The sequence below is a fragment of the Giardia intestinalis genome, chromosome 5 (genome assembly GCF_000002435.2).
Source record: "Giardia intestinalis strain WB C6 chromosome 5, whole genome shotgun sequence".
Taxonomy (NCBI): Eukaryota; Fornicata; order Diplomonadida; family Hexamitidae; genus Giardia; species Giardia duodenalis.
This window is the reverse complement of record NC_051860.1, coordinates 2,649,017-2,673,764: the sequence shown is the minus strand read 5'-3', so window position 1 is coordinate 2,673,764 and position 24,748 is coordinate 2,649,017. Positions and strand designations below refer to the sequence as shown.

The 24,748-nt window shown below is 48.5% G+C and overlaps 14 protein-coding genes and 1 non-coding gene across 15 annotated transcripts; 11 read left to right on the top strand and 4 right to left on the bottom strand.

Annotated features, from left to right (window-relative positions):
* Positions 1–219: 219 nt before the first annotated feature.
* Positions 220–1,047, top strand: GL50803_00137699 (uncharacterized protein; the record flags this gene model as incomplete). The annotated part of the gene is made up of 1 exon (XM_038045727.1): positions 220–1,047. One exon carries the CDS (start codon positions 220–222, stop codon positions 1,045–1,047), a length of 828 nt encoding a protein of 275 aa, XP_037902294.1.
* A 27-nt stretch (positions 1,048–1,074) lies between these two features.
* GL50803_00101906 (Vacuolar protein sorting 4a) lies at positions 1,075–2,439 on the bottom strand (the record flags this gene model as incomplete). The annotated part of the gene is made up of 1 exon (XM_001705024.1): positions 1,075–2,439. One exon carries the CDS (start codon positions 2,437–2,439, stop codon positions 1,075–1,077), a length of 1,365 nt encoding a protein of 454 aa, XP_001705076.1.
* Positions 2,440–2,603: 164 nt separating this feature from the next.
* Positions 2,604–3,479, top strand: GL50803_0021512 (putative S-adenosylmethionine-dependent methyltransferase; the record flags this gene model as incomplete). Its single annotated transcript, XM_001705023.1, has 1 exon — positions 2,604–3,479. One exon carries the CDS (start codon positions 2,604–2,606, stop codon positions 3,477–3,479), a length of 876 nt encoding a protein of 291 aa, XP_001705075.1.
* Positions 3,480–3,513: 34 nt separating this feature from the next.
* GL50803_00101904 (putative Serine/Threonine protein phosphatase) lies at positions 3,514–5,361 on the bottom strand (the record flags this gene model as incomplete). The annotated part of the gene is made up of 1 exon (XM_001705022.1): positions 3,514–5,361. The coding sequence occupies one exon, from the start codon at positions 5,359–5,361 to the stop codon at positions 3,514–3,516; it is 1,848 nt and encodes a 615-aa protein (XP_001705074.1).
* Positions 5,362–5,475: 114 nt separating this feature from the next.
* GL50803_0015987 (Lysophosphatidylcholine acyltransferase) lies at positions 5,476–6,492 on the top strand (the record flags this gene model as incomplete). The annotated part of the gene is made up of 1 exon (XM_001705020.1): positions 5,476–6,492. One exon carries the CDS (start codon positions 5,476–5,478, stop codon positions 6,490–6,492), a length of 1,017 nt encoding a protein of 338 aa, XP_001705072.1.
* A 37-nt stretch (positions 6,493–6,529) lies between these two features.
* Positions 6,530–10,177, top strand: GL50803_0015988 (uncharacterized protein; the record flags this gene model as incomplete). Its single annotated transcript, XM_001705019.1, has 1 exon — positions 6,530–10,177. The coding sequence occupies one exon, from the start codon at positions 6,530–6,532 to the stop codon at positions 10,175–10,177; it is 3,648 nt and encodes a 1,215-aa protein (XP_001705071.1).
* Positions 10,178–10,182: 5 nt separating this feature from the next.
* GL50803_004420 (uncharacterized protein) lies at positions 10,183–10,983 on the bottom strand (the record flags this gene model as incomplete). Its single annotated transcript, XM_038046110.1, has 1 exon — positions 10,183–10,983. One exon carries the CDS (start codon positions 10,981–10,983, stop codon positions 10,183–10,185), a length of 801 nt encoding a protein of 266 aa, XP_037902293.1.
* An 894-nt stretch (positions 10,984–11,877) lies between these two features.
* On the top strand, positions 11,878–12,666 carry GL50803_004416 (E2F/DP family winged-helix DNA-binding domain-containing protein; the record flags this gene model as incomplete). The annotated part of the gene is made up of 1 exon (XM_038046109.1): positions 11,878–12,666. The coding sequence occupies one exon, from the start codon at positions 11,878–11,880 to the stop codon at positions 12,664–12,666; it is 789 nt and encodes a 262-aa protein (XP_037902292.1).
* GL50803_004415 (uncharacterized protein) lies at positions 12,656–14,221 on the bottom strand (the record flags this gene model as incomplete). Its single annotated transcript, XM_001705018.1, has 1 exon — positions 12,656–14,221. One exon carries the CDS (start codon positions 14,219–14,221, stop codon positions 12,656–12,658), a length of 1,566 nt encoding a protein of 521 aa, XP_001705070.1.
* A 115-nt stretch (positions 14,222–14,336) lies between these two features.
* GL50803_004414 (uncharacterized protein) lies at positions 14,337–15,248 on the top strand (the record flags this gene model as incomplete). Its single annotated transcript, XM_038046108.1, has 1 exon — positions 14,337–15,248. The coding sequence occupies one exon, from the start codon at positions 14,337–14,339 to the stop codon at positions 15,246–15,248; it is 912 nt and encodes a 303-aa protein (XP_037902291.1).
* Positions 15,249–15,342: 94 nt separating this feature from the next.
* On the top strand, positions 15,343–17,376 carry GL50803_0094003 (High cysteine membrane protein; the record flags this gene model as incomplete). The annotated part of the gene is made up of 1 exon (XM_001705016.1): positions 15,343–17,376. The coding sequence occupies one exon, from the start codon at positions 15,343–15,345 to the stop codon at positions 17,374–17,376; it is 2,034 nt and encodes a 677-aa protein (XP_001705068.1).
* A 153-nt stretch (positions 17,377–17,529) lies between these two features.
* Positions 17,530–18,216, top strand: GL50803_0015918 (uncharacterized protein; the record flags this gene model as incomplete). The annotated part of the gene is made up of 1 exon (XM_001705014.1): positions 17,530–18,216. The coding sequence occupies one exon, from the start codon at positions 17,530–17,532 to the stop codon at positions 18,214–18,216; it is 687 nt and encodes a 228-aa protein (XP_001705066.1).
* Positions 18,217–19,474: 1,258 nt separating this feature from the next.
* Positions 19,475–22,090, top strand: GL50803_0021505 (Ankyrin repeat protein 1; the record flags this gene model as incomplete). Its single annotated transcript, XM_001705012.1, has 1 exon — positions 19,475–22,090. One exon carries the CDS (start codon positions 19,475–19,477, stop codon positions 22,088–22,090), a length of 2,616 nt encoding a protein of 871 aa, XP_001705064.1.
* Positions 22,091–23,022: 932 nt separating this feature from the next.
* Positions 23,023–23,094, top strand: GL50803_00t0052. Its single transcript has one exon. It is a non-coding gene; the product is annotated as a tRNA-His (tRNA).
* A 15-nt stretch (positions 23,095–23,109) lies between these two features.
* GL50803_0014578 (Kinase, CMGC CDK) lies at positions 23,110–24,747 on the top strand (the record flags this gene model as incomplete). The annotated part of the gene is made up of 1 exon (XM_001705009.1): positions 23,110–24,747. The coding sequence occupies one exon, from the start codon at positions 23,110–23,112 to the stop codon at positions 24,745–24,747; it is 1,638 nt and encodes a 545-aa protein (XP_001705061.1).
* Between the last annotated feature and the right edge of the window lies 1 nt (position 24,748).

The following is a 24,748-nucleotide window of genomic DNA, read 5'->3' as shown; positions in this document are numbered from 1 at the left end:
TTCACAAGCCTGACAGTATCTTTGCCAATATGGTAAGGTGTTCGGTAGATTCGGAAGACCTCGTCGATTTTCTTACGTCGATGTGAATTAGCATATGCTAGTAAATCCACAGAGCGCTTGCGTAGACAGGTAGCAGGGCGATCGACACCCCGCAGAAACGAGTCTTTTGCGGTCAGTGACACCCAAATTGTTGGATTGAGGCTCTGTCATAATAAAAGCATGTGTGGATTGGAAAACAACATGGAGGCCAAGCAGAGGGCGAAGCGTCTCAAGGGATACATGATACGGTATGACAAGCTTGCAAGGCAGCGCACACGACTTATGGACCACACCGAGCGTCTCGCAGACAGCCGCGTATCCGTGGACGAAGAGACACAGACTCGGGCGTCCTCGGCCGAGACATCCTTGCATGTACTATACCTGGATGGGCATGGAAACATCTGCCCCACCGTCCCGGTGCAGCCAGGACTGCCAAGGTGGGTGTCTCTGCGCGTGAACTCCTGTGCCCCTCTTCTTCTATCGGTCCACAACATCGTAGTCAGGTCGGAGCTTGGCACACGCTGTAAGACTAACGACGCCGCCAATCGCATTCTTACCAGAATCCAGACAAACCACGGACCTTCCGTCCAGATCCCCAACGAGTGCATCGTGCTCTGTCCCCCGCCGCCCCTCTTTCTTGAGTCCTTGCACTATCTCTTGGTGAAGCTGCAGCTCTGCACGGCGCCGGTCCCAGGTGCTGACTCCCGAGTGGTCGGTGAAGTCGCGGCCCGCCCATTTACATTCAGCAGGAACATGACACATAAGGATCGTCAGTTTACACAAATATCCGACACCTACCCAATCGTCCTCGATTCGGAGGTTGTTGGAAGCCTGTGCTTGCGACTGGAAATGCTTTCGCACGACCATACAATCGAGACCACGCGTCACTTCACGGTAGACTGCTCCAGCCTTAATAGGCCCAATCAGAAAGAAAAACGAAGACTGATAAGCGCACAGACACAGACAACTGGATATCTCACTTCGACCTTGGAGGAAAGGCGGCTGTAAAGGCTATGACGGCAGAGCTATAACAGCTCAGGTGGAGCCGAACTCCGCTGTGAACTTCGCTATGCGCGACTTGTCAGCTTGGGAGACGCTCGACTTCACGGCTGCCTTGGCACGCAACAGGCTACTCACAGTGACATAGGGAACCGTCAGCTTATCGTTGGGAATATCCATAAAGTCTTTCTTCTCAGCGCCGGGCATGTCTGATGCTGAAACCTCGTACATGCCTGTGATCTTATTGAGGCGGAAGTAGGACACCTTCTGCAACACGCGCACGGGGTCCATGAGAGCTTCCTTGCACAATATGCTGAGGTCAGAGCCAGAGTAGTTTTCTGTTTGCTGTCCGAGCTCAGTGATATCCTCATCTGCTAGCACATTGGGCGTAGTGCCGATGCAATTCTTTATGATATTTGCTCTGGCAGCGGCGTCTGGGAGGACGATCTCGATGCGCTTCTCGAAGCGGCGGCGGATGGCGCTGTCGAGCGCCTCCGGGTAGTTTGTCGCGCCCAGAACCAGGACGTTCCCGCCGGTCTTGCCGACGCCCTGCATCTGCACGAGGAACTCGGTCTTGATCTGGCGAGACGCGTCGCTCTCCTCTCCGCCGCCCCTAGCAGAGGCAAGGGCGTCAATCTCGTCGATGAAGATGACGGCCTGCTTCTCTGCGCGGGCCAGCTCGAAGAGGGCCTTGATGAGGCGGGCAGACTCGCCGACGTACTTCGACACCAGGTCCGAGCTCGAGACAGAGAAGAAGGTGGCGTCGCACTCTGCAGCGACCGCCTTCGCGAGGAACGACTTGCCGGTGCCGGGGCATCCGTACAGGAGGATCCCGCGCCACGGCTCGCGCTTGCCTTGGAAAAGCTGGGGAAATTTAAACGGCAGAATGACAGCCTCTTTGAGGGCCTCTTTAGCCGTTGTAAGACCAACAACGTCATCCCATTTAACATCAGGCTTCATGCGAATAATTACATTAGAGATCGCAGCCTTGAGGGCGTCATCCTCCCCAGTCTTCTGCTTAATCGCTTTCTTTGGCTTTGAGTCTTCTACACTGTCGTTGGCAGAATTATTCTTACGAGGCTCTTGAGGTGTCAAATCTTTCTTTGGCTGTGCAGGAGCAGGACTTTGCTTTGGTCCCAAACCTTTCATGTTGGCCTTTTCGCGTGCGGTAACCAGGACCTGTTCAAGTTGTTTCATCCTAAACCTGGCCTTTTCGAGATAACTCTCTAGATTTTCCTTTCGACCCTTTATGGTCTCAGACGTAAGGCCAATGGAGATGAGCTCAATTCCTTTCTTATACTTTTCATATGCCTCAGGATACTTCTTGGCATTGTCGCTTACGACGGCCTCCTTAATCAGTGCAAATCCCTTGTCAATGTTTCGACCAGGAACAATGGTCATTTTGTTTTAAGGGACTGATTGCGATAATTATAAAAAGGTGTTCTGTTTAGTCTTAAAATATTGTTAATTGTATGTAAGCTTGTTCTTAGACACCTCATCGAGTCCCCCGATCACACGAGAGCTTGCTCCTTCTAAACTTAAAAAATAATTGATTTATTTATCTTATGTCTAGACCCGAGGCCTCAGGCCCTGCTGACCTGTTTTACAATCAGTTTGAAGTCGCCAAATACACCCAGAACACACGAATAATGTATATCCAGCGACAGATGGCAGAGCGTGCACTGCAGCTCCTCGCTTTACCTCCCAATCAGCCCTGCTTGATTTTGGATGTCGGGTGTGGCTCCGGGATATCTGGTCAGGTGTTGACTGAGGCTGGTCATGAGCATATAGGCGTTGACATCTCACCTGCAATGCTGAGCATAAACGACAATCCCCATCTTGTCGAACAAGACGTGGGTGATGGCCTCACGTTTACCCACGGTCTTTTTGACGGCTGCATTTCTGTTTCTGCTCTCCAGTGGCTTTGCTACTCTAACAAGAAGAGCGAGAATCCCCGTGCAAGGCTCATTCGGTTCTTTCAGAGTTTATACTCGTGTCTCTGTCATGGAGCACGGGCAGCTCTGCAGATATATCCTGAAAATAATGACCAGATTTCGCTTATGCAAGACTGCGCCATCAAGGCGGGCTTCACTGGCGGCCTTATTATCGATTATCCAAACAGTACTATGGCGAAGAAGTTCTATCTCCTTTTATTCTCGGGGCATAAGCCTGAACAGCTACCTGCGGCTTTAGATGGAGACGACCCTACTGGGGATACTGAGGCGCAAGAGCAAATAGGGTACTCTAAGGTTAGGCAAATGAGTAACGCTGAAAAGCGACGCGCAGGAGGTTTCCTTAAGGGTAAAAAATGGCAACAACCTGCTAAATTCAGTCGTGAGTGGAAACTGCACCAAGTAGTCAAGGCTAGGCTAGACGGAAAGGATGCTAAGCCCGTTAGTCGTTACAGCGGTCGCCGAAGACGGGGTCATAGCCTATTCTAGAGTAGTTTTCAGGCATCATTAACTAGAAAACCAATCAGGCGTGAGCCAAGAGCACGGAGGCCAACTTATTGAAAAGAGATGGGCCGGCATCAACACTGGTATTTAGGGCCAGGAGCTTGGTTTGAAGCTTAGATAGACATGCCAAGGCATGTAGAAAGCTCTTCTCAGACTTTCTGGCCAAGAGAATCAGCGTTTTGAGGGGGAATATGGGCTGGGACAGAACTCTTGGGACACAAACAGTCCTTTCTCCGAGTTGTAAATAGTAGTGCCGCATACTCCCTTGTGATATCTCGACCTTGGTAAACTCGTACTTATATCCATTCGGAGCAACAAGCCATTTGTAGTGGTCAGCTACGGCACTCAGCACAGCATAGTTGGGGATCCCAAGATGCAAGCACAGCTCTGATAGTAAGCGAATGAATCGTCTGATACTAGGTATGGCCAGGATAAAAGATCCATCGCATCCGTGAAGCTCATACAGTGGCGCAGGAGTGCCAGCTAGAGGGTTGTGATCGGGAGGGATGTCAAGTAAGCACCCGTCCAAACACAAGACAGAATCATACACTATAGGATGCTGTTGGCTAAGAGCTGTAGTAGTGCACTCAAGATTAAGATGCTTAGAGACAGGCTCACGAGGCTCCAGGGCGTTGGCTATCTTGTATATTCGCTGAGGAACTGGAACTAGGCCAGTAGATCTTGCTAATATGAGAGGATGTATCTTCATTGTATCGTGTTGAAAGATATTAGTGTATGCTAGTGAAAATGTGGCTATAAATTCCTTCTTAGTTAGATGTATGTTTTGAGGCCTGTATGATGCAGGAATATCTGCTTCGGATGGCTTGATAAGAAGCATTATTGCACCGCTGTTTTTATCATCGTAGAGAGGAGATGAGAATATCGTGTTATGAGCTCCAAACTCATTGGTGAGGAAGCCATCTGGGACACACTCATGACCCCTAATTATCATTGATAGCCCGTTAGAGCTGATGAAAGAATGAAGCGCGGTTGGACCGTATAGAATCCCGGTAGCGCGATCGGCGTTATGACATATTCCCCCCTTGTCTGCCTCGTCAGGATCTTCATCAACATAATCTGACCATAGAAGATTCTGTAGGTGGTCATAATAGGGAGTTGCTTTCTTTCTTAATTGATCAGGCTCGCGAAACCGGTTTATTATGTCCAGGTCACCTATTCGAGCCGGCTCTGGGGCATGTATTCCCCCATGAATGCATAGGGCAATGGAATTTATGAGACACGCCAGTGGAAGAGAGCAGAAGAACTTCGTCAGCATTCTGTAGATGTTACCACCGCGCTCCCTACCGTATTTGATGCAAAGCTCTTTGTGAGTGGTGTTTCCCATAGACGTTGCGATAGTCTCGTGATTTCCACGCAACAATGTAATCTTGCTAGGATAGGACAGCTTTAGATAACAAAGGAGAGCAATGATCTCTATGGAGTGGGACATTCGATCCACATAGTCTCCTAAGAAGACGAGATGCGTGGACTGGAAGGCATTCTGGTCAATAGAGAGGTAGCCAGCATCATTACGGCGAAGAATGTTTGCCTCTAACAGTAAGATTATTAATGCAGAGTAGTTTCCATGGAGGTCTCCAACAACATATACCTTTTCAGAACAATGAAAGTCGATAGCCTCCCGAGAGAGCACCCATTTGCGCCGGTTTAAAGTAACGATTCCTGGGTGAGCATCTCCAAGCGCTAGCCTGACTATGTTTGGCTCGTTTCGAAGAGATACAGTAGCGCGGCTCAAAAGTGATAGTAAGGGTTCATAATGAATGGTCGGCCGCAGGTCCACCGTGAGCATCTGGTCCGAGATGTAGAGAGCTCCCGCCCGCGTCGCCATCAAGAGATTGTGGAAAGGCATAAGAGGATTTGTAGGAGAGCTATGGAAATTTAATATTAAAAGACATTTTTACAAAGATTGCAAAAGGGTTGTGCAAATTATTTGGCCCCTTGCTCTTCGGTCTTTGACCCAAGGATGGACACACCTTCTAAGGAACTGAAAGGTTTGCATGCATTTGTCCCCGTTAGACCTCAAAGGACTCTGCGTTATTATTATCTCTGGAGCTTGCAGTTCATCGCCTCTCCGATTTTATTTCCCTTCAGATTATTAACTATGGTGCTCTCGTTCATAATAGCCTTTGTATCACTGCGCATTCTAACCTTGAAGCTAGATCTTACAAGGCCTATCAACCCTTTTCGGAGGACCCTCATACGGGCGCAGACCATGTTCGTCACTTGGCTCTTTGTCTGGTCAACGGGTTGTAGGATTATAGAGAAGGATGTGCAGAATAAGCCGAATAGCGAAGTAGATCATCTCTTAATATACAATCACACCACCTCTCTCGATGGAGCAATCTTGGCGATGCTAGGATTTACTTCGCATATCAACAAAGCTAGTATTCGCAACATGCCCATCTTTGGACTTGTAGAACTATCAAACCAAGGGCTGTTTGTCGACCGTAACGATCCTGATTCGAAGAAGAAAATTCAGAAGGCTATTCAAGAGAGGACACTCTTAGCCTCTGGGCCTCTGGGACTCCCCCGAGAGTGGCCACTTGTTGCGGGCGCACCCGAGGGAACTACAACAAATGGGACTGTCTTTATAACATTCAAACGCGGTCTCTTTGTTCCCGGGAAACCGGTTCACGCCTGCCATATCACATATGACAGAAGAATACTAGACGTCAGCGACGCACACCAGAACATGGTGGTGGCTATCCTCAAAATGATGCTGTGCTTCAGGACTACTTGCACTGTCCGCTATTTGCCAAGATATGTGCCAACAACGGAGGAGTCCAAGGACCCTGATCTCTACGCTGAAAACGTGCGCTACTACTTCCATGTCCAGTCTGGGCTTCCCCTCTTAAATATGACAGGTGCAGACAAGCAATACTATCGGAGACAGCTTGATGACGTTAGTAGGTGCTCAACAATTGTGAGGGATCAGTACCCTGACTGCAGGTCTGGTTCTGGGCATTACGTCGCCGGTTAATAAATTGCTTTTAGTTTGCTTTCCTTCACTTTTGTCTATGAAGGGCTGGGCTAAAGCGTGCACACTAGTCTGCGTGCCACAGATAGTCGTAGCCTCTATATATCTTGCAGGAGGGGATGGGGTGCTACGGGCTCTTGTTGCCGGGCTTATCCTAGATCTTATTTCCTCGAACTACTTCGAAACACATATAGTTTACTTGCTGGCTTCTTTCCTTGCAGAGTACTTGCTTTACGTGTCGTTCAGGGTCCACAATCGCCTTGTCTTTGAAAGATTTGATATCTTTGCCTTTTTCCTGGCGCTCGGTGCTGGTTTGGCCATAGCAGTACTGGCTCTATTACTAGCAGTCGGAGACAGGCAGATCATTCCCTATGGATTTGCAGCTCTCTGTTTTTGCTCCTCTCTTACTCTGGCCTTCTCCTTCCTCAGTGTTTCCCCGATTCTCTTTGGAGCCTGGTACCCTCTGGCACTGGCTTTCCTTCTCCCTATCAGCAGGATCGTGCACGAGTTGCTGATCAACAAGGGACTAACGCTATACTGCACAGGCGACTCCATTTTTACCGCAGGCTTTGGAGTCACCAATTCAGACGGGGTAGGTAATAGGGGCATGATTATGCACAAGGGTTTATCTCAAGCGGACAAGACCCGTAAGTGTTCTATGTTGTTAGGAGGTCTCACTTATATATCGATTAGCTATGTCCTTCCTGTTTTGAGCCTTTTCTATGCACGTCCAATCAGTATCTTTTTAGTAGTGCCACTCTGCATTGTTTCTACCACCTTGACACTCTCCCTTTCCGCCCTTATCCTCTACTTTATGAAGAAAGGCCTGTATCTTCGGGAGCTCTCCCCAAGAATATTTAAGCAAGGTTATGTTAAATTTTCTGATCGAGCCAAAGAGCAGCAAGTTTTATACAAATCTGAACTCAGTCCAGATGGTAAGGAGAAGACTATAGCGGCCACGAGCAAGAGGCGTTTTGAAAAACTAAAGATAGGTGTTTCTCTTTTGCTGCACAAACCCGTCTTCGGTGATCTTATCTGGGCTCCTTGCATATTTTGCTGCAATCTCTGCATCACTTTAACTCTATTGCCTTATGAGGTTGTTCTCTTCTTGGCTCCGTGCACTGCCATCTATTCATACCTCTCCTCAAGGTGCATAATGGTCGCAAATAGCACTGTCTTCTATCTTCTCTTATTGCTTAGCCCTCTATTCAATCCCTTTACGGCAGTGGGAGGAGCCATTCTATGCTCTTTGCAAGCAATCTCCGCCATGACTGAAGGGAAACCTTATGCACCCTATGCATTTCTCGCGGCTGAGTACATCACACTGACCATAAACATCAGCCCTGGGCGCCATTATATGGCATACTTTATTATCCACTTGATATGCAACGCATTCTTATCATCCGCAGCTCTCCCCGGATGGTCTGATAGCGTGCTCACTGCCTACGCCCTGCAAGAGAAAGTGTCTCAGCTCAATAGTGGTAATACTAGTGATGGCAGGGGCGATACGAGACCCGAAAGTACATCCATAATGCAGCAATATCAAAAGGCAAAATCCACACTCAGGCACCACGCGCTTATGCATTGTTTTTGTGTGTTCTTCATTACCCTTTATTCGCAGTCCAGAACGGCTGCGCTTCTGAGCGGCCTCCTCTTGATAGCTACTGGCGGATACTACTGTCTCTCGTTTCTCTCCAAGTATACCGGAAAGGAGCTTGCACTGAAGCTATTCTTTGTTATATTTGTACGGGCCATCTTCATGATTCTGGTAACGCTTGTCAACGTAGGGAAGCTACGCCATATTGGATATAAAATACGTGGTAGCTATTTGTTAATTAGCTTAGTGTGCTACGTCCTCTTGTTTATTTCGCTCTTTATTCCGTTTTCTGAGAGTGGACTTGCTGCATTATCCGCCGCGTCTCAAAGACGTAAGAAAGCTGCAAGGATATCCTTTGGTTTGATTGCGCTTTTTGCAAGTTTGTTGCTAGTAATTTTCTGCAACATAACTCCCTTACTTTGCACAGGTTTTCTCATGCTGGTAGGATATGTCCCTCAGGGTGACCCAAGCCTGCTCCTTTTAACTGTCTATCGTGGGTTCCACAGTGCACACATCGAGCAGTATACTGCATACCCGAAGACAATGATAGTGCTGCGTTTCGTACTGACGACGTTAGTTGGCCTGTGTATCTGGACTTCATTGCTATATGGCCTAATGCGTGTATCTGGTGTTTTTGCGGCCACCAATTCCTCCAGCAAAGAGAAGGATACCAAGGAAGATACTTTTTCTCATTCTACCATCCTTAGGCGTTTGTTCAGCCTACCAAATCTTCAAGTTAGTCTAATAGCCTTGATCACAGGGTCGTTGGCTGGAATGTTCTTGACTGCTCCCTCGCTGCTGCACTTCTATGGAGCTGAAGCTGTATTGACCCCTGAAATGTTGGCTATTTCCTTAGGAATTGTGGTCTGTATTGCTATCTCCCCTGTGCTCGTAACGCTGTTGAATTCAACCACGCTCTTTATTGTATCAAGCGTGCTACTCCTGCTAATGTTAATAGGGTTGTCATCTCGTTATCCAATAACCATTGTCTATACCATAGGCCTGGTGGGCATCATGACCCTCCCTGCATCCGTAGCTGGATTGGCGTTCGTAGCATTATGTTTTGTTCCAGAGCTGCTTAATGCAGTATCGTTACTCTATGTTCCTCAGGACTACTTACTTGGTCTTTGGAGCACAAATGCGCTTGCCTTTCTTTCCAGATTGTGGTTTAACCGTGAGCTTTACATACGAATGGCTCTCTATCCGCTTGTAGAACAGGGACACAAGGATCCCACGATAAAGGTCAAGGCCTCTGCAGATTTGTTAGATAGCCTCTGGACTGTTAGGGATTTGTTTGTTGTGGAGCCTAATGGAAGCATTCAACTGAGGGATACATATCTATGCTATTGGATTGGCGGCCTTTCCAATGGACTTCGATATCTGAGGCTCAATGTGGGACTATTTATCGCTACTTCGTGTGTGCTTCTTTCCATGTGGAGCTATGCGCCGGTTGTTGTCGTTCTTTTGTCCCTCACCTCTCTTCTGCTTCCTGCAGTTGAGCTTTCACCAGGATCTTCTAGATCAAGCAGTGGTACGCCTGTTAGTGTGCGTGCCATTGGTGGGTACTTCGGTACGGGGGGAAGCGGGTCTTCTCTTAGTGATGTGGCTAGATTGCAACTAGTAACGAATGTCTGTGTGGCGTTGTATGGTAGCATAATACTGCGGTGCATGTATAGTATTATCAGAGCACCGTTTCATCTCAGTGGAGCGAGTGTCAATGCGACAGGTTATCTAGGATACATCCTGTACGATGCAGCCGCACTCCTCTGTTGTAGTACTCTATCACTAATACCGTTTACTCTGTTGACGGGCAGACCATACAGACTGTTCGCATATCTCCAAAATGTACTCACAAAGCGGCTTCTTACTGTGATTATAATTCTCATATGTGTCGTAGTATTCTTCGCTACGGAAAAATGCATGGTATTCTTCACGTTACTCGCATGTCTGTCAATGCTCTTTGAAGCCCCCTTTTTACCCATTCAGAAGTACAACGCTAATAACAAAATAATCATCAATGGTGAGGTATTGAAGGGCGTAGATAAGACCGTGGTCACCATGGATGCCCCAGCGATAAGCATGAATGTATAGAAATGTCACAGGTCAGGATTATAGGCAGAATCCATCGAGAGAAAGTCAGCTGTGAACAAAGATACACTAGGATCCCTTATTACAGGGTAGTTTGTTGGTGACGTGCTGCACTGATTGACAGAATAAGAAGTAAAGTCAGTCTGGGCCCCCTGTCGATATGCGATACCAGCACCGAAGCCAGCTGGTGCGCCACCGGACTGAAGAGGCGGTATTGAGCTGAGGACCTCGTGCATATCTGCTCTTTGCAGATCACATGCAAATTGTTGTGTAAATTGGTCTAATTCTGCGGAGGTTCCACAGATGCGCATCAATTGAAGAGCTAGCGCAGGATTACCTGCAGCCACGGTTTCTAGACGCTCAATGTACCTCATTGCCTCGAGTCTGTTTGTCATAAGTATGGATGGTCCACTGCACTGCACCCGATCCTCGTCTGGTTTGAAAGTTGTAGCAGCGTTCCTGACCAAACTACGTCGGTTTCTAGAGATGCTATGATACTTCATCTTTATGGACGACACTGTACGGTCAAAGTATGGACGATAAAGACTCCAGCTACTCTGAAAATAACCGTAAAAGGAAATGAGCATGGCCTCCTCCTGAGGGCTCCACAACTTAATGACCCGAGAGGACTTAAGCTTCAGCAGTACCGACGCACACGCAGTATCAGCAGCACAGGACACTCTGGGGATCTGTTTCTGAAGATACTGTGATGGCGAGGAAGGGTATCTCGGGCTCAAGGGACCGTAAATACTCAGCGTGGATGATAAGTGGTCTGGGCGTATGATCAGATTATCTGCAGTGCTGTCCATTTTCTTTTCCATTTGCTGGAGTCTTTGCCGATGTGGAAACGAAGCTGAACTTAGACAATGATCAAACGTTGGCAGGCGCCTATCGCGTCACTTAAGCGGAACTATATGCAGCCGTTTCCAAAACTACTGCGTCGTTATGCCCTGGTGCAACAGGATGGAGAAGAAACCATAATTTCTTGATAGTTAAGCCTTAAGCAGTGACGAGGGTTATGTAAAAGCTCTTAACAACTGTTCAAATCTTTTCCGTCCGTTAGACTAATTGCAAAGATAGTGAAGTTCTTTATCTTGCAGGCTTCTGCTTCTGAAAGTGGTTTTTTCACTTCAATCTATATCCACCCTATAAACATAATCTGAGGCAATAGTCTCCTGCAACTACTAATAAGGACCAAATACCCGTCGACTAATGGCCACAAAAGACCAGATATTAAAAAATGTTCTTGCATTAAGGTGTAGTAGTTCGATAACAAAAGAGCAGGTTCAATCAGAACGTAGATAAAAAGAAGAGAAACAGAACACACATCTGCCCACAATTGTATAGCTTCTCAGTGGCGATAGAATAATTTCATTAGTTGACTACTTGGTAGATTAATACAATAGATTACTTGAGTTGTGTAGACTTCGTAAGTCTTTGCAAAGACACAAAAAGCTGCGGTAGAAGACCAACACTGATACTATAGCACAGAAAGGCCATAATAAGGGAGATTCCACAGCTATTCCGGCGCCCACACCTTCAGGTCAACTGATCCACGGGATTAGAGAAAATGGTTTTAATTCTTTTGGGTTTCCATTTTTAAAAGAAAGGTATCCACTGAAATCTTCATAAGTGTCGCATTAATATGCAATGGGTTACTATCATAGCTTTGGCACCTCTCGAGACATTTTATATTAAACCAAATGACCACCAAGTCTCCCGGCCCATCTGCAGGCCGCGACTCCCCGGCTTATATTCAAGATGTATCTGAGCACACCGTTGGCGGTGATGACCTGTATGCGTTTTCGGCAGTCTGTGAATCTCACTTCCCAGCTAATTTACTTGGCTGTACAAACGAATTCAGACCTCCCTCCTTCTCTCATTCGGTGCAGTTCCCGATGCACTGGCATGAGGAAATGATAACAGACATATATCCACATCCGGGACCCGCGACGCCAGCCTATCTGGACACCAATCTCCAGCAAAAGGCATCTGATATGGCTAGTATGATTGGTTCAAAACGTGCACTAACTACAACAAACACAAACAGGGAGGGCGCTACTCACCAAGTCTTTGAGGGAATATCATCGTTGGAGCCACTTGCAAAAAGAGCATACCCATGTATATCGAGCACACGTCCCCAACGCCAGGGAGCGCATGAGGGGCTCGATGCTATGACCAGAAAGGTTGTTGAGGCGCTCCAGCGGTGCGGAAAAGCAACCTTTTATGAACTGCATAAGCTGACTGGAGTAGAGACAAGACGTTTATATGACATTACGAACCTTTTGGCCAGCACGCCGTTCGTCTTCAAGGCTGGGCGCAAACGAGAACGAGCCCCGTTCGTCTTTGGAGATGGCACTGCGACGGACGAGCCCGTATCAATAGAACACATTCTTCTCGACATAGAGCTAGAGCAGATGAAGATTCTCACCCTCTTAGACACCTTCAATAGACGTGCGAAAGAGGGCGGACAGTTTATGTTCACCTGTTGAATAAGAACGAATACAAATAGTCTACCTTCTCGTCTATGCTATCCATCAAGTCTATCTCCTTTGCAACGGACCAGAGTTTTGCTTTGCTTATACGTCCATAGAATTTCTTTGCTAGGTACTTAAACCGATTAAAATTCAAAGAGTTGTCTTCGTCAAAAACAGAGAGGACGTCTTCGTGTGTCACATAGTCTCGCGCTGAATACGTATTTAGATATGGACTGCTAGATTCTGACTGAGATTCCACACTTTGCTTCGTGAATGTCCCTGAACGGTCCGCAGTTGGGGACATTGCCCGGGGGTGCTCCAGAAGCTCCGAAATCAATCTCTTTAGGGCGCATGCTGCCACCTGTGGGCTGCTTCGATCTTCTGTGTTTGTTTGCTCTAAATGAACAGCAGTGAGGATGCTGGCTTGAGAGGAACATACGTCTTCACCACTGTGGCTGGCTAATGGTTGTGACCCAGTCATATTGGATCTCTGGAGACACCTGCGTACAGTTTCCTCTGCTACATATGACTCCAAGAACACATTTCTAGACGAAGACCTTGACAACGCAGTCAAGGAGCTTACTAATGGATCGTTTGTGTGTATATTTGCTGATTCTACTATGGTTCGTGTAGATGCACTACTCTTCGCAGCTTCTGCTGGCACGGATAGTCGAACGGGTAAATCTATAAGGGGGTTATTTGTCTGATCAGGTGGTTCTTTCTGTAGCTGTGCTGATGCTTTAATTACCGCTCGAGCTTGGCGCTCCACTTGGATTCGTTGTAGCTCTAATTCTAATTCTCGTTCACGGGCATCTAGCTCGTCGTTCTCAAGCGTATTAAGTGGTACTAGTGAACTATGTGTAGCCTGGGAAGTTTGTGAGACGCACGATGTCGTGCTATTACTGGTTGACATAGAGAAAGAGGCAGGACGAATTGAAGGTACTCTAGAACCAGAGCCTGTTGATGGCCGGTTGAGCTGCGACGAACTTCTAGAAATAACTAACTGTGAAATATACTGTCCTCCGGGAGCAAGTAGATAAGGCGCAGTAGCCGTTGTGGTTGGTCGAAGAACATGGTCTGAGGCACTTGGCAGTCTGCTGACTATCTTAAGCGTACTATAATCCCGAGGATGTGACTCTGGTTGGGGACATAGGTTTCGGATTGCTGGTTTGTAACTAGAAATTGCCCGAGATGATGGCCCAGTGGTCGTTAGCGAACAGCCCTCAGCTAGCTTACCTGTTTCTTTCCGTGCAGAAAGTACAGTATTCATCGAGTGCTTATTAGAAGAATAACCGGACTGACGAGACAACGCAGAATTCGACAGAGTCGCAACAGCAGAGACAGGAGCTGGCCGTAGCTCCACAATCTGTTTAGCTACTTGTTGCACGGGGGTCAAAAAAGGATTATCCTGGCGCGTTCTGTGGGAAAGGTTAGGCTCTGAAAGTAACGATACATACCTGCCTATATAAGGCGATGAGTGGGAGCTGCTGACCTCCTTTACACGAAGACACGCAGCAAGCTCGTTTGCCGACATGCTAGTGGTGTAAAGGTTCACTGTCTTGCAATCCATAAAGTCTCAATTCCAGATTTTGTCTATTTCGAGATTTTGTTTTTTCAGGGCATAGACCTGCACTCGTAGAAGTGCAGGGAGAGATAGTTAGCCGACTTCACAAAAATAAAAAGAGATGGAGGTGCTTACTTGTTCAAAGGAAGCTTTAGATTGGAGGAGAAATGGGCTCTTGGCATATGCAGCTGTTCCCGGTTTATCTTACAACAGACACCCTGTTTCATGCCGTCTATACTCCATTTTGAAGTTTTCTGCCCCAGGAGAAACGATGCTAGACAACCAAGATAGCATCACAAGCTTCGTTGTCCACATTCTTAGAGCTGTAGAACAGTTTTTGTTTCCCAATTCAATATTAATCAGTGTTACTGATGACCTAATGTTTCACGTAACCATTGACGACAGCTCATACGACCTTATCTTATCAGATATTTTGGCCGCCCATAAAGCCGCCGGAAGCTTAGTAATTAACCGCTTTTCAAAAGACCTCCAATCTTTTCTTTTCATGTTTATACCAAAGATATCTGCAGTGCTTGACGTCATTCTAATTTCAAACGGTGCTCTGGACTTCCCTCTTGAAGCATTTCCTCTCACAAAGTGTCTAACAGAAAATGTGCTAACTCTCGGGGACCGCTACAGAGCTGACCCTTTAAATAATGAGATTCACTCCGACTGTCTTTTATCAGTGTTATTTAACCTGGCTCTAATGGCTGTTAAGCCTTCACACCTTAATAAGGTCCAACAAGTAGGCGCAGGAATTAGCAACGCTGACATAACAGAAAAGATAATTGCTCCTCTCACTAGGCTTAGTAGATGCCTTTGGATGCTCACAGATCCTGCGTTTAGTCCTGTGTTCAAGTACAAGGGCCTACGAACCATACGTACTATCATCACTCCCCATCAATTTTCATCATCTCTCATAGGAATCTACATCAGCGACCTTGTGGAAATGGGGTTCTTCCATCCTGGCGAAGCATATGATAAGATACTGCTCAAGGGCTTAACCTTAAAAGAACTGATTAAAGCAGAATAAGGGGTACCAATGATATGATACTAATGCGAATGCACTAATACAAGTGCAAACCTGTGTTTCGCATACTCTTTTTAGATAGAAAATAAAAAGATCTATGCTGCCAAATCTGCCAGCATGGGTACTCATCGCCGTTGTCTTAGCGAGTGGATGCACATCCTATAAGGACTGCTCATCGATAGGGCGCTGCAATGACAATGGTAAGTGTGAGTGTCCCTTCGGGGTACAAGGTAGTAGCTGTGAGATAAACAGGTGTGGCGTATCTCTCAAAGAAGGCACTGACCCAACCCTCCTTGACGATCCAGAGGCTAATATCCCATACACTTACTGCTCGAGCAATGGTCTTTGCAGGCGGAGCGCCTCCGATACTGGTAGCGAATTCAGCTGCACATGCCTTAGTTCCTTTAGTGGCGCCATATGTGATGTACACGTTGGACAGGAAGATCACGAGAATTGCAGGACTTTTAATGGAAGCCATGAAACAGTATGCAACGAGCGCGGGATATGTACAACGGGTGGCTGTCGATGCTTGACTGGCTTCTCTGGACCTAAGTGCGAAAATGTATACTGTGGCGCCCAAGCCGATTATAATTACATAGATGAATATGATAATCCCAAGTGGATACTTTGCAACGCCGGAGGAACATGCGTGGAAACCGAAGAAGGAGAGTACCAATGTCAGTGCAGAGCACACTTCACTGGCGTATTTTGCCAGGAATTCAACTGTGTCAATGACTCCTCGTGCTTAAATGGGGGAACGTGCTTTTTCACTACGTCTCCCTATATTTCTAGCACGTCGCACTGCAAGTGTCTTGAGGGATTCAGCGGGCTGGACTGTGGCCTGAACTCATGCGGTGTTGAGCAGGATTACCAGACCGGTGATATAAGGCTCTGTTCAGGCTCTGGAGTCTGTATTGTTGGGTCAAAGTTGGAGAATGAAATGCCGATCTATCAGTGCGAATGCAGGGTGGGGCATTATGGATCTGCATGCGAGACATTTAATTGTGATATTAGTCCCAACGCATGCAACGGAGGGGTTTGTGTAATAGAAACAACTGGTGACATGGTCTGCAAACTATGCCCAAAGTTTTTCTATGGTAATGATTGTGCCGTGAATCCGTGCGGAATAGATAACGCAGGTGTTGCATGCAGCGGTTATGGCACTTGTGTCGAAGACGGAGAGTCTGCCAAATGCAATTGTAGACCGGGAAGAATGGGTGATGTGTGCTCACTACGTGACTGTCTTACTCCAGGAAACGAGTGCTTAAATGGTGGAGTATGCATAGACGCCTCCAACGCCCTCCAATTGGGGCTGCTAAAACAAGCTGAATACGACTCGATAAGTTTGTTAACTCACCGCAAAGGGCGAGATTCTAGGTCTGCTGGGAGTACTGTTTGCATGTGTCCCAAGGGATATACTGGCGAGTTCTGCACTGAATGTGATACGATGACTGAACTAGCTACGCAGGTTTTCTCCAATGGCACTAAAGCTAGTGTTTGTGCACACGAGTCCTGCTTCTACAACGGCCTTGTGTGCAGCAATCGGGGGACATGTTCATACGACGAATCCTCCGATTCTTTTGGGTGCGTATGCGAAGCCGGCTACCTCTTACTAGGTGCTCAGTGCTGGCACCCTAGTTGTCCAATCGAGGTGCGTGGAGAAAGGAATCTCCCATGTGGCATCGGTGGGCAGTGTCTTGAGACAAGTTTAGGATCTGATGAATGGCAATGTAGTTGCGCAAATACATATAGACTTGATTCATCAACGGGACTGTGTTGGCCTAGTGCATGCTTTGGTGCGTCGTCTAAATCGGAGAAAGTCTGCGGCGGGGGTGGAGTCTGTGATCTATCAACATACACTGGAACGCATGTCTGCAATTGTAAGGACGGATTTAAAAAGAGCTCTGATGGGATAACGTGCGTCCCCAGCTCTAGCGTGATAGCACTGGCTGTAATCGTGCCTATTCTTCTAGTTCTTACCGTAGGCGGGCTTTGCATATACTTCCTTGCTTGCAGAGGGAAAAGGCGAGAACCTGCCAAACAGGCGTCTTCAAAAGGTACTAGCTACATAAGGATGAACGATGGAGATGCAATAAGAACTATCATGGGTGGCGGACATCAAACCCTGTAATGGCTTGGTCAAAGACCTTTACAGTCACGAACCCGCCACTGCAAATGGTTCTTTTCTCCATAGTCCACAGCAAAGCCATTCGTTCTTTTATGCGCAAAAGAAAACGCGCGCAAAACAGGAGCCTCCTTTACGCGCCACACCAAAATAAAAATAATGAACTTCGAGCAAACCTTTAACTGTTACGCTGATCCCAGACCTGAGCACAGATCCGGAATTTCCTACGTCCGCAGGGAGTTCAGACACCACGAGGAGCCCCTGAACGATTCTGTTCGCATCGAGACTGCTCGCCGCCTCAACGGGATTCAGGCTGCTGCAGAGACCGCCAGCAGGCACTCGCGCGTCAAGCACCCGCAGGATCTGAACCATGCCTTCGCTTTGAGCGACTCGCTAACCACCACTAGCAGATTCCTTTCGTCGTCGGACCACGACGATCGCGCAGTGAGAAGCATCCGCTCTTGCATGGAGTCTTCGCGCGACGTTTCTAGGCCGGTTTATGACAACTTTGAGAGCATAGACTACCTCAGCTACTCAGCCGGCAAGGCGCCCATCTTCTCTGGCTCCGCAGGCTTTCTGGAGGACTCTGCACTTGCGCGCTCGTCTATGTCCCGCGATAGCACCATGGGGCTGAGTTCAGGGTCACCTGCTGTCAGCCATGGTCGGCCGCTTCCGCGTGGCGTTGGTGATGGTGTGGCGCATGCGACGCTCTTTGGCGCCTACGCCTCAGCGGTTGCTGCCGCAAACAACACAGTTGGTCTGTGCACCACCAAGGATGGCAGTGACATTCTTAGCCGGCCAGGGTATGCAAAGGGTCGGGTCCTGGATGACCTTATCTATGTTTAAGTAAATAGAAGTAGTAAATAGAAGTGTCCCTCTCCTTCTCTTCGTCTGCGCGTCTCCGGGCGCTTGTGAAACTCTCAGGGCAGGTTGAGGCTTGCCCACTGTGTGCATCTCCCCTTGCAGCGCAAGTGAGGGAGCTACTCGCCAACCCAAAGCTGCATAAATACAACTCCCGATACTTGTCAGACGGGCAAGTGTCCTACGATGCACAGCTGTATTCCCTGATTGTGATTAAGCGAGTTCTCTTGGAGTGGAGAGCTCGAGAACAGATCGCCGGTGGGGATGGCAAAGAGATATCACAAGTGCGATTAGGGATTGCGCCACTTATTCAGTTACTGAAGGCCCGGCGAATGCAGTCGTGCGCAGCTGAAGATCTCCGGGCTTGTCTCGAACGTGCGCTGCAAGGGAAGGACTACCAGGCATCCTACTTAAATCTAGTAACAGGAGGTCTTCCTTGGATACTTGGGGTTGTGGGGATAGACACCCATGAACTGCAGGCTCGTGCTAGGTTCGCAAACTGCAGAACTTGGCTAAATTCTCAAATCGGGTTTAAGTTTCTCCGTGCGCTAGGCAGTCTTTTGACGTTCATATATAAACAAGCACGTTCATAAACAAGATACCCTGTCACTCTTCTTCCCAGGTCAAAGGATTGCTGTCATAACCTCATACCCATCATGATGAAGCCTATAATCCTAATTTTAGAAAAGGAAGATGTCTGAGGTTTAGTTGACCTTACAATTTACTGCTCAGACAGATAGAAGAGTATGCATTAGATGGTCAGCTGTAGAGCAGGTTCAGTGAAGCTTTTCAAACCAAAGCGGGAGCTTGCTACGGTCTACAGAAATGGACTTCGATGCACGACAGCCTTGCGCTTGGCTTTCTCACCGCAAATATTAGCAACAAAGAGATTGATCTTTCCTCCGATAGGATGACGGGGAAGTGGTGCAGGCTATTTTCAGGGAGATTCTGCAATGGGTGTAGCTGCGAACCATGGGAGAGCCCCATACTGTTCGTACAGACATTCTTCTCAACCATAGAAGACTCACAGATGTAAACATAAGGCGTCGGAGATCATGACTGTCACAAGATCCCGGTCAGTTGCAGCACGAAGGGACAGAGGCCGGGGTCATGGGCGCAGTGAACACCATATGTTACATAATTACTAGCAAAGTAAGAAAAGAAGAGCAAGCGCATAGTTATGCTATCATACATGGAATGACATTATATCATTTACTCTATTTTAGCTTTGATGGAATAAAAAATGCTGAGTGACGTTCCTGCTAGAGAAGTTGAAGGCGAAGAAGTTGGCACTTTTGCTCTTACGAGGGACTATTTTGCAACTGACCTCATGTGGGCTGCTTACAAAGGTAATGCGGAGGAAGTGGAAAGGATTATTGATGATCAACCTACTCAGCTTGGACCGAATAAGGGGAGTGTCAAGATAGGCCGCTGGGTCATACGTGATGGAACAGCTCTAATGATAGCTGCAGTGCGTGGGCACGAAAGAGTGGTAGAGCTACTTGTGAAGGAAGAAAACGGCGTGAGGGATAGCAACCGCAAGACCGCCCTCATGTTTGCAGCACAGAACGGCCACCTAGAATGTATTAAGCTACTCCTGGAGAAGGAGGGGCGCATGAAGGATAGCAATGATAAGACCGCCCTCATGTTTGCAGCACAAAATGGTTACACAGAGTGCGTTAAGCTACTCTTAGAAGAAGAAGGATGCATGCAGAAGAGTGGTGGAATGACAGCCCTCATGTTTGCGGCAGAGAAAGGCCACACAGAGTGTGCCAGACTGCTTCTAGAAAAGGAGGGGGGCATGAGAGATAGTAATGGGTGGACTGCTCTCATGTTTGCAGCATACAATGGCCACACAGGCTGTGTCAGATTGCTCTGTGAGCGCAAAGGCGAGCGTGATGCCTTAGGCTGGACAAACCTTATCTACTCTGCATACTTTGGGGACACCAATGCAATCAAGAGCAGTCTCCATGAGAAGAGGCGTGCAGATATCACTGGGATGACGGCACTCATGTGGGCTGCACGTCAGGGCCACCAGGGAGCAGTGGAGATCCTCTTCGAGCACGAGAAGGAGATGAAGGATAAGGACGGAAACACCGCCGTTATGCATGCCCTCATGAACAAGCACACAGATATAGCTTTGCTTCTTCGCAAGCATGAAGGTTCGTTTTGGACGCCCCTCATGAACGCTGCTGCAGACGGAAACGTTGAGGCGGTCAAGAAGTACCTTTCGGACAAAGATAAGAAGAACAATGACGGCGAGACTGCGCTAATCATAGCTGCAAGGGCAGGGCACAAGAACATAGTGGAGCTCCTCGATCCCACCGACGAGGATGGAGTCACTGCCCTCATGAGAGCTGCTGATAGAAGCAACCTACCGGCCGTGCGGGCCCTCCTCCCCCTTCAGGGGGGACAGAAAGCGACGGGGGATGTCAAGATAGGCCGCTGGCCCATCTGTAAGGGAACAGCACTGATGAGGGCAGCAGCACGTGGTCATGCAGGGGCAGCGAAGGTGCTTCTAGAGAAGGAGGAGGGTCTCAGGGATAGTAGTGGATGGACCGCCCTCATGTTTGCAGCATGGTATGGCCACCCGGAGTGCGTCGAGTTGTTCCTAGAAAAGGAGGGAGGTCTGAGAGATAATAATGGATGGACCGCCCTTATGTTTGCAGCACACAGCGGGCACACAGGCTGTGCCAGATTGCTCCTAAAGAAAGAGGGGTGCATGCAGAGGGGTGATGGAATGACAGCCCTCATGTTTGCAGCAGAGAAAGGTCACCTAGAATGTATTAAGCTACTCCTGGAGAAGGAGGGAGGCATGAGAGATAGTGGCGGATGGACCGCTCTTATGTGTGCAGCAAAATATGGCCACTCAGACTGTGCTAGGCTACTCCTAGAGAGAGAAAAGGATATAAAAAATAATGATAGAGAGACCGCCCTCGATGTAGCCGAGAGATATGGTCATCCAGACTGTGCCAGACTGCTCTGTAAGCGCACGAGTGAGCATGATGTCTCATCCTGGACCCCACTCATGCGCGCTGCTGCGGATGGGGACGTCACAACAGTCAAGAAGTACCTTTCTGACAAGGACAAAAAGAATAGCAATGGAGACACTGCACTGATCATAGCAGCGAGGGCGGGGTGCAAGGACATCGTGGAGCTCCTCGATCCCACCGATAAGGATGGAGTCACAGCGCTCATGAGAGCTGTCGACAGAAACGATTTGACGACTGTGAAGGCACTTGCTCCCCTCCAGGGGAAACAGACAGCGACGGGGGATGTCAAGATAGGCCACTGGCTCACCTACAGGGAAACAGCACTGATGAGGGCAGCAGAGAAAGGCTACCCAGAGTGCGTCGAGCTACTCCTAGAGAAGGAGGGGCGCATGCAGAGGACTGACGGATGGACCGCCCTCATAGCTGCAGCAAAGGAAGGTCACATAGAATGTGTCAAGCTACTCTTAGAAAAGGAAGGGCGTATGCAGGGGAGTGGTGGAATGACGGCCCTTATGTTTGCAGCACAGAACAATAAGATAGAGTGCGTCGAGCTGCTTTTAGAGAGGGAAGGGTGCATGAAGGATAGCAATGGTAAGACTGCTCTCATGTGGGCAGCAGGGAACGGCCATCAGAAGTGTGTCGAGTTGCTCCTAGAGAAGGAGGGGGGAATGCAAGGGAGTGGTGGACTAACAGCCCTTATGTTTGCAGCACAGAATGGCCACACAGAGTGTGCCAGGCTGCTCCTGGAAGAGGAGGGAGACATGAGGGATAATGGTAAAAGGACTGCCCTTGACATAGCCAGGCAGTTGGGTCAAAAGAAGATAATAGCCATCCTCGAAGGGAAAGGAGGAACCTCAGGCAACTAGTGGCCACTCTCCGCAAAATCTTGAAGTGAATATTCTTGATCCACTCTTCATTGTGATTGGGTGTCGATGCGTCCTTGGACAGGATGACCCGCTGCAGCCTGGCGTTTTCGCGGCGCAGCTCCCCGATCGTCTGGGCCGACTGGTCGAGCAGAAGCTCCATGGTGTGCACCCGCCCCAACAGGGTTCTGGCCTCGATGGACGTCAGCTTCCCGTTGACGACGACCGTCGAGGCGGCGTCGGCGTCGAGAGCCCTGCTCGCCCCGACAAGCTTGTTGCTGGTGTCGAACGGGTAGTCCAGCAGGCTGTCGTCCAGCACGCTGCGCGAGTATTGTGTTTGGGACTGTGACCTCTGTACTGTCCTCAGCACTCAGTTCCTATCTTGCAAGAGGGTAGAAGGTGTCCGTGAAGGTGACGGGTTTCAGTGGGACTACTACCTTGATCCAGCTGGGCAGCACGGCCACACCAAGACAGCAGGCGGTCCGAACTGGTTTCCCGTAAGCAGCAGGGTTTTCAACCACACTCTCCATTGTATGGCAATCCATCCTGCCGGAAGACGTACCGGGACGCCTGCTATGGTAGCACCCTCTGGTACCGCTATTCCTGCCAGGCCCGGTAGATCAAGCCCTAACACAGCAGCAGAGGCAAAGGACAAAGAACGGCGCCTCCGTCTCGATAGCGTAAAGAGCACCACCGTTGGGAGCAGTCTGCTGGTGCTGCCTTGCGGCTCCCTGAGCAGACCCCTAGTGGCCCTGTTGCAGCCTTGGGAGCCCGCCCTATGTGGGGAGCTATAGTACGTGGAAGTCTCGTGCAAGTATCACATGATGTCTGTAGTGTGGATTGGATCAGCTGTTCCATAGCCGAACGCATTTCACACCACAAACCATCTGCCAATACGATTATTTCCGTTGGTTTTAGCTTGTCGCGCCCGCCGGGCTGGGATCGTATAAAGGCTAGTACGTTCGGTTGTGGTCCGAACAATCCGGGTTCGATTCCCGGTCCCGGCATTTTCCCTTGTTTTGATGACCGAGCCACAGCCGACCATCCCCTCTTCCCTCGAGCGGTATGCGATCGACTGGTCACCCGCAGGATACCTCGGAGCAGGCGCGTACGGCACGATCTACAAGGGGATAGATAAGGAGACGGGCAAACCTGTTGCTCTCAAGGCTGTCGGCATTTCAGGCGTTTTCAACCATCTGGTGCTGCGTGAAGTGACCTTACTCGCATACCTGGCTCAGGTTACGGCTGGCGGCCAGCCTTTTAAGAATCCTGCAATCGATCTTATCTCGAGCTTCAAATTACGACTCGATGATACAACGAAAGACTTACCCTTTGCGAAGCATTTCGAGAACTGCTCTTCGCTAATCTGCCTTGTCACTCCGCTCTATCCACACGACTGTGAAAGGTTCCGAACGTACAACTTAGTAAGCAGCTTTACACTGTCCCAGATGGTGTTCTTCTGGCACTCTGTGGTTACTTGTCTTCGGAACCTTCACAGACTGGGGATCGCACACAGAGACGTCAAGCCGTCGAACATTCTTCTGGATGGCAACGGCTCTGCTTTTCTTGCAGACCTGGGGATGGCTAAATATTGTGTTTATTCCTCTCCAAGTGCTTCTGCTAACTACGCTGAGCCTGAGGTTCTTTCCGCCGATCACTACTCCCCCATTTCAACGGGAACAACGTGCACCCTCGTGTACAGGGCGCCTGAATCGACGCTCAGATGCTATGATTTCCTTTCTACTAATGGTTCCCTCTTTGACCGACAAGAAAGTGTAACACCCACGTCTCTTGATGCTTTGGGAGATGTGTATTCACTGGGGTTGACTCTTCTAGAATCAATCATATCTCGAGTTGTGTTCTTTCTTCCACTAGAGCATGACAACCCTCGCACAAATAATAACTCTAGCCCCTCCAACCCAAAACCGCCCAGACAAGATGCCTCGCAAAAACACAATGTTTATTTGTTCAGAATGCGCATGCTCTTCATTCAAACATATAAGAAACAAATTTATGATCTTTTTCTTTCGTACTGTATGGTTTGTGGGTATACGTTATCGCCGAACACTACCGCTGACGCTTTCAGAGCCAAAGTCAATCTCCATCTACACAATCTGCTTGAACCTAATTCCGATGACCACTCAGGCAGCCTTTCTCCCGAGATAGAGAATATTCTTACGGAGGAAGGGCCCGATCTGATTGATTTCGTGAGTTGCTGCATAAAGATTAGATTCGGACACGAGACAGGTAGAGAAACAGAGCTGATGGAGTTTGCAAGAATTGTGGGGAACTGCTTGTCCCTATCTCTAACTGAGCGTTCAACAACAGCCCAGCTATCCAGCTTGAAGCTCTTTAGAGGAGATAAGGCGCATGCACAACATGTCCTGGGAGATTGCAGCACTCTTGGTGCAGATGGAGCAAGATTGAAACTGGATTACGCTGCCCTGTGCTCTTGCCTTGGCACTTCCAAGTTCGTGCAGAATCTTCGGCGCTACTTGCCTACGAATGAAGTGGAAGAAGTTGCCAAGCAGCTGCAGGGGAGACTTGCCACTCCATCCTCACTACTGTTATTATTCGAAGATGCTAAGATTTCGGAAAAGGTTTTCAATTTTGTGACACCGGGTACTGTAGAAGGTAGAGCCAAGGGCATCAAAAGATAGC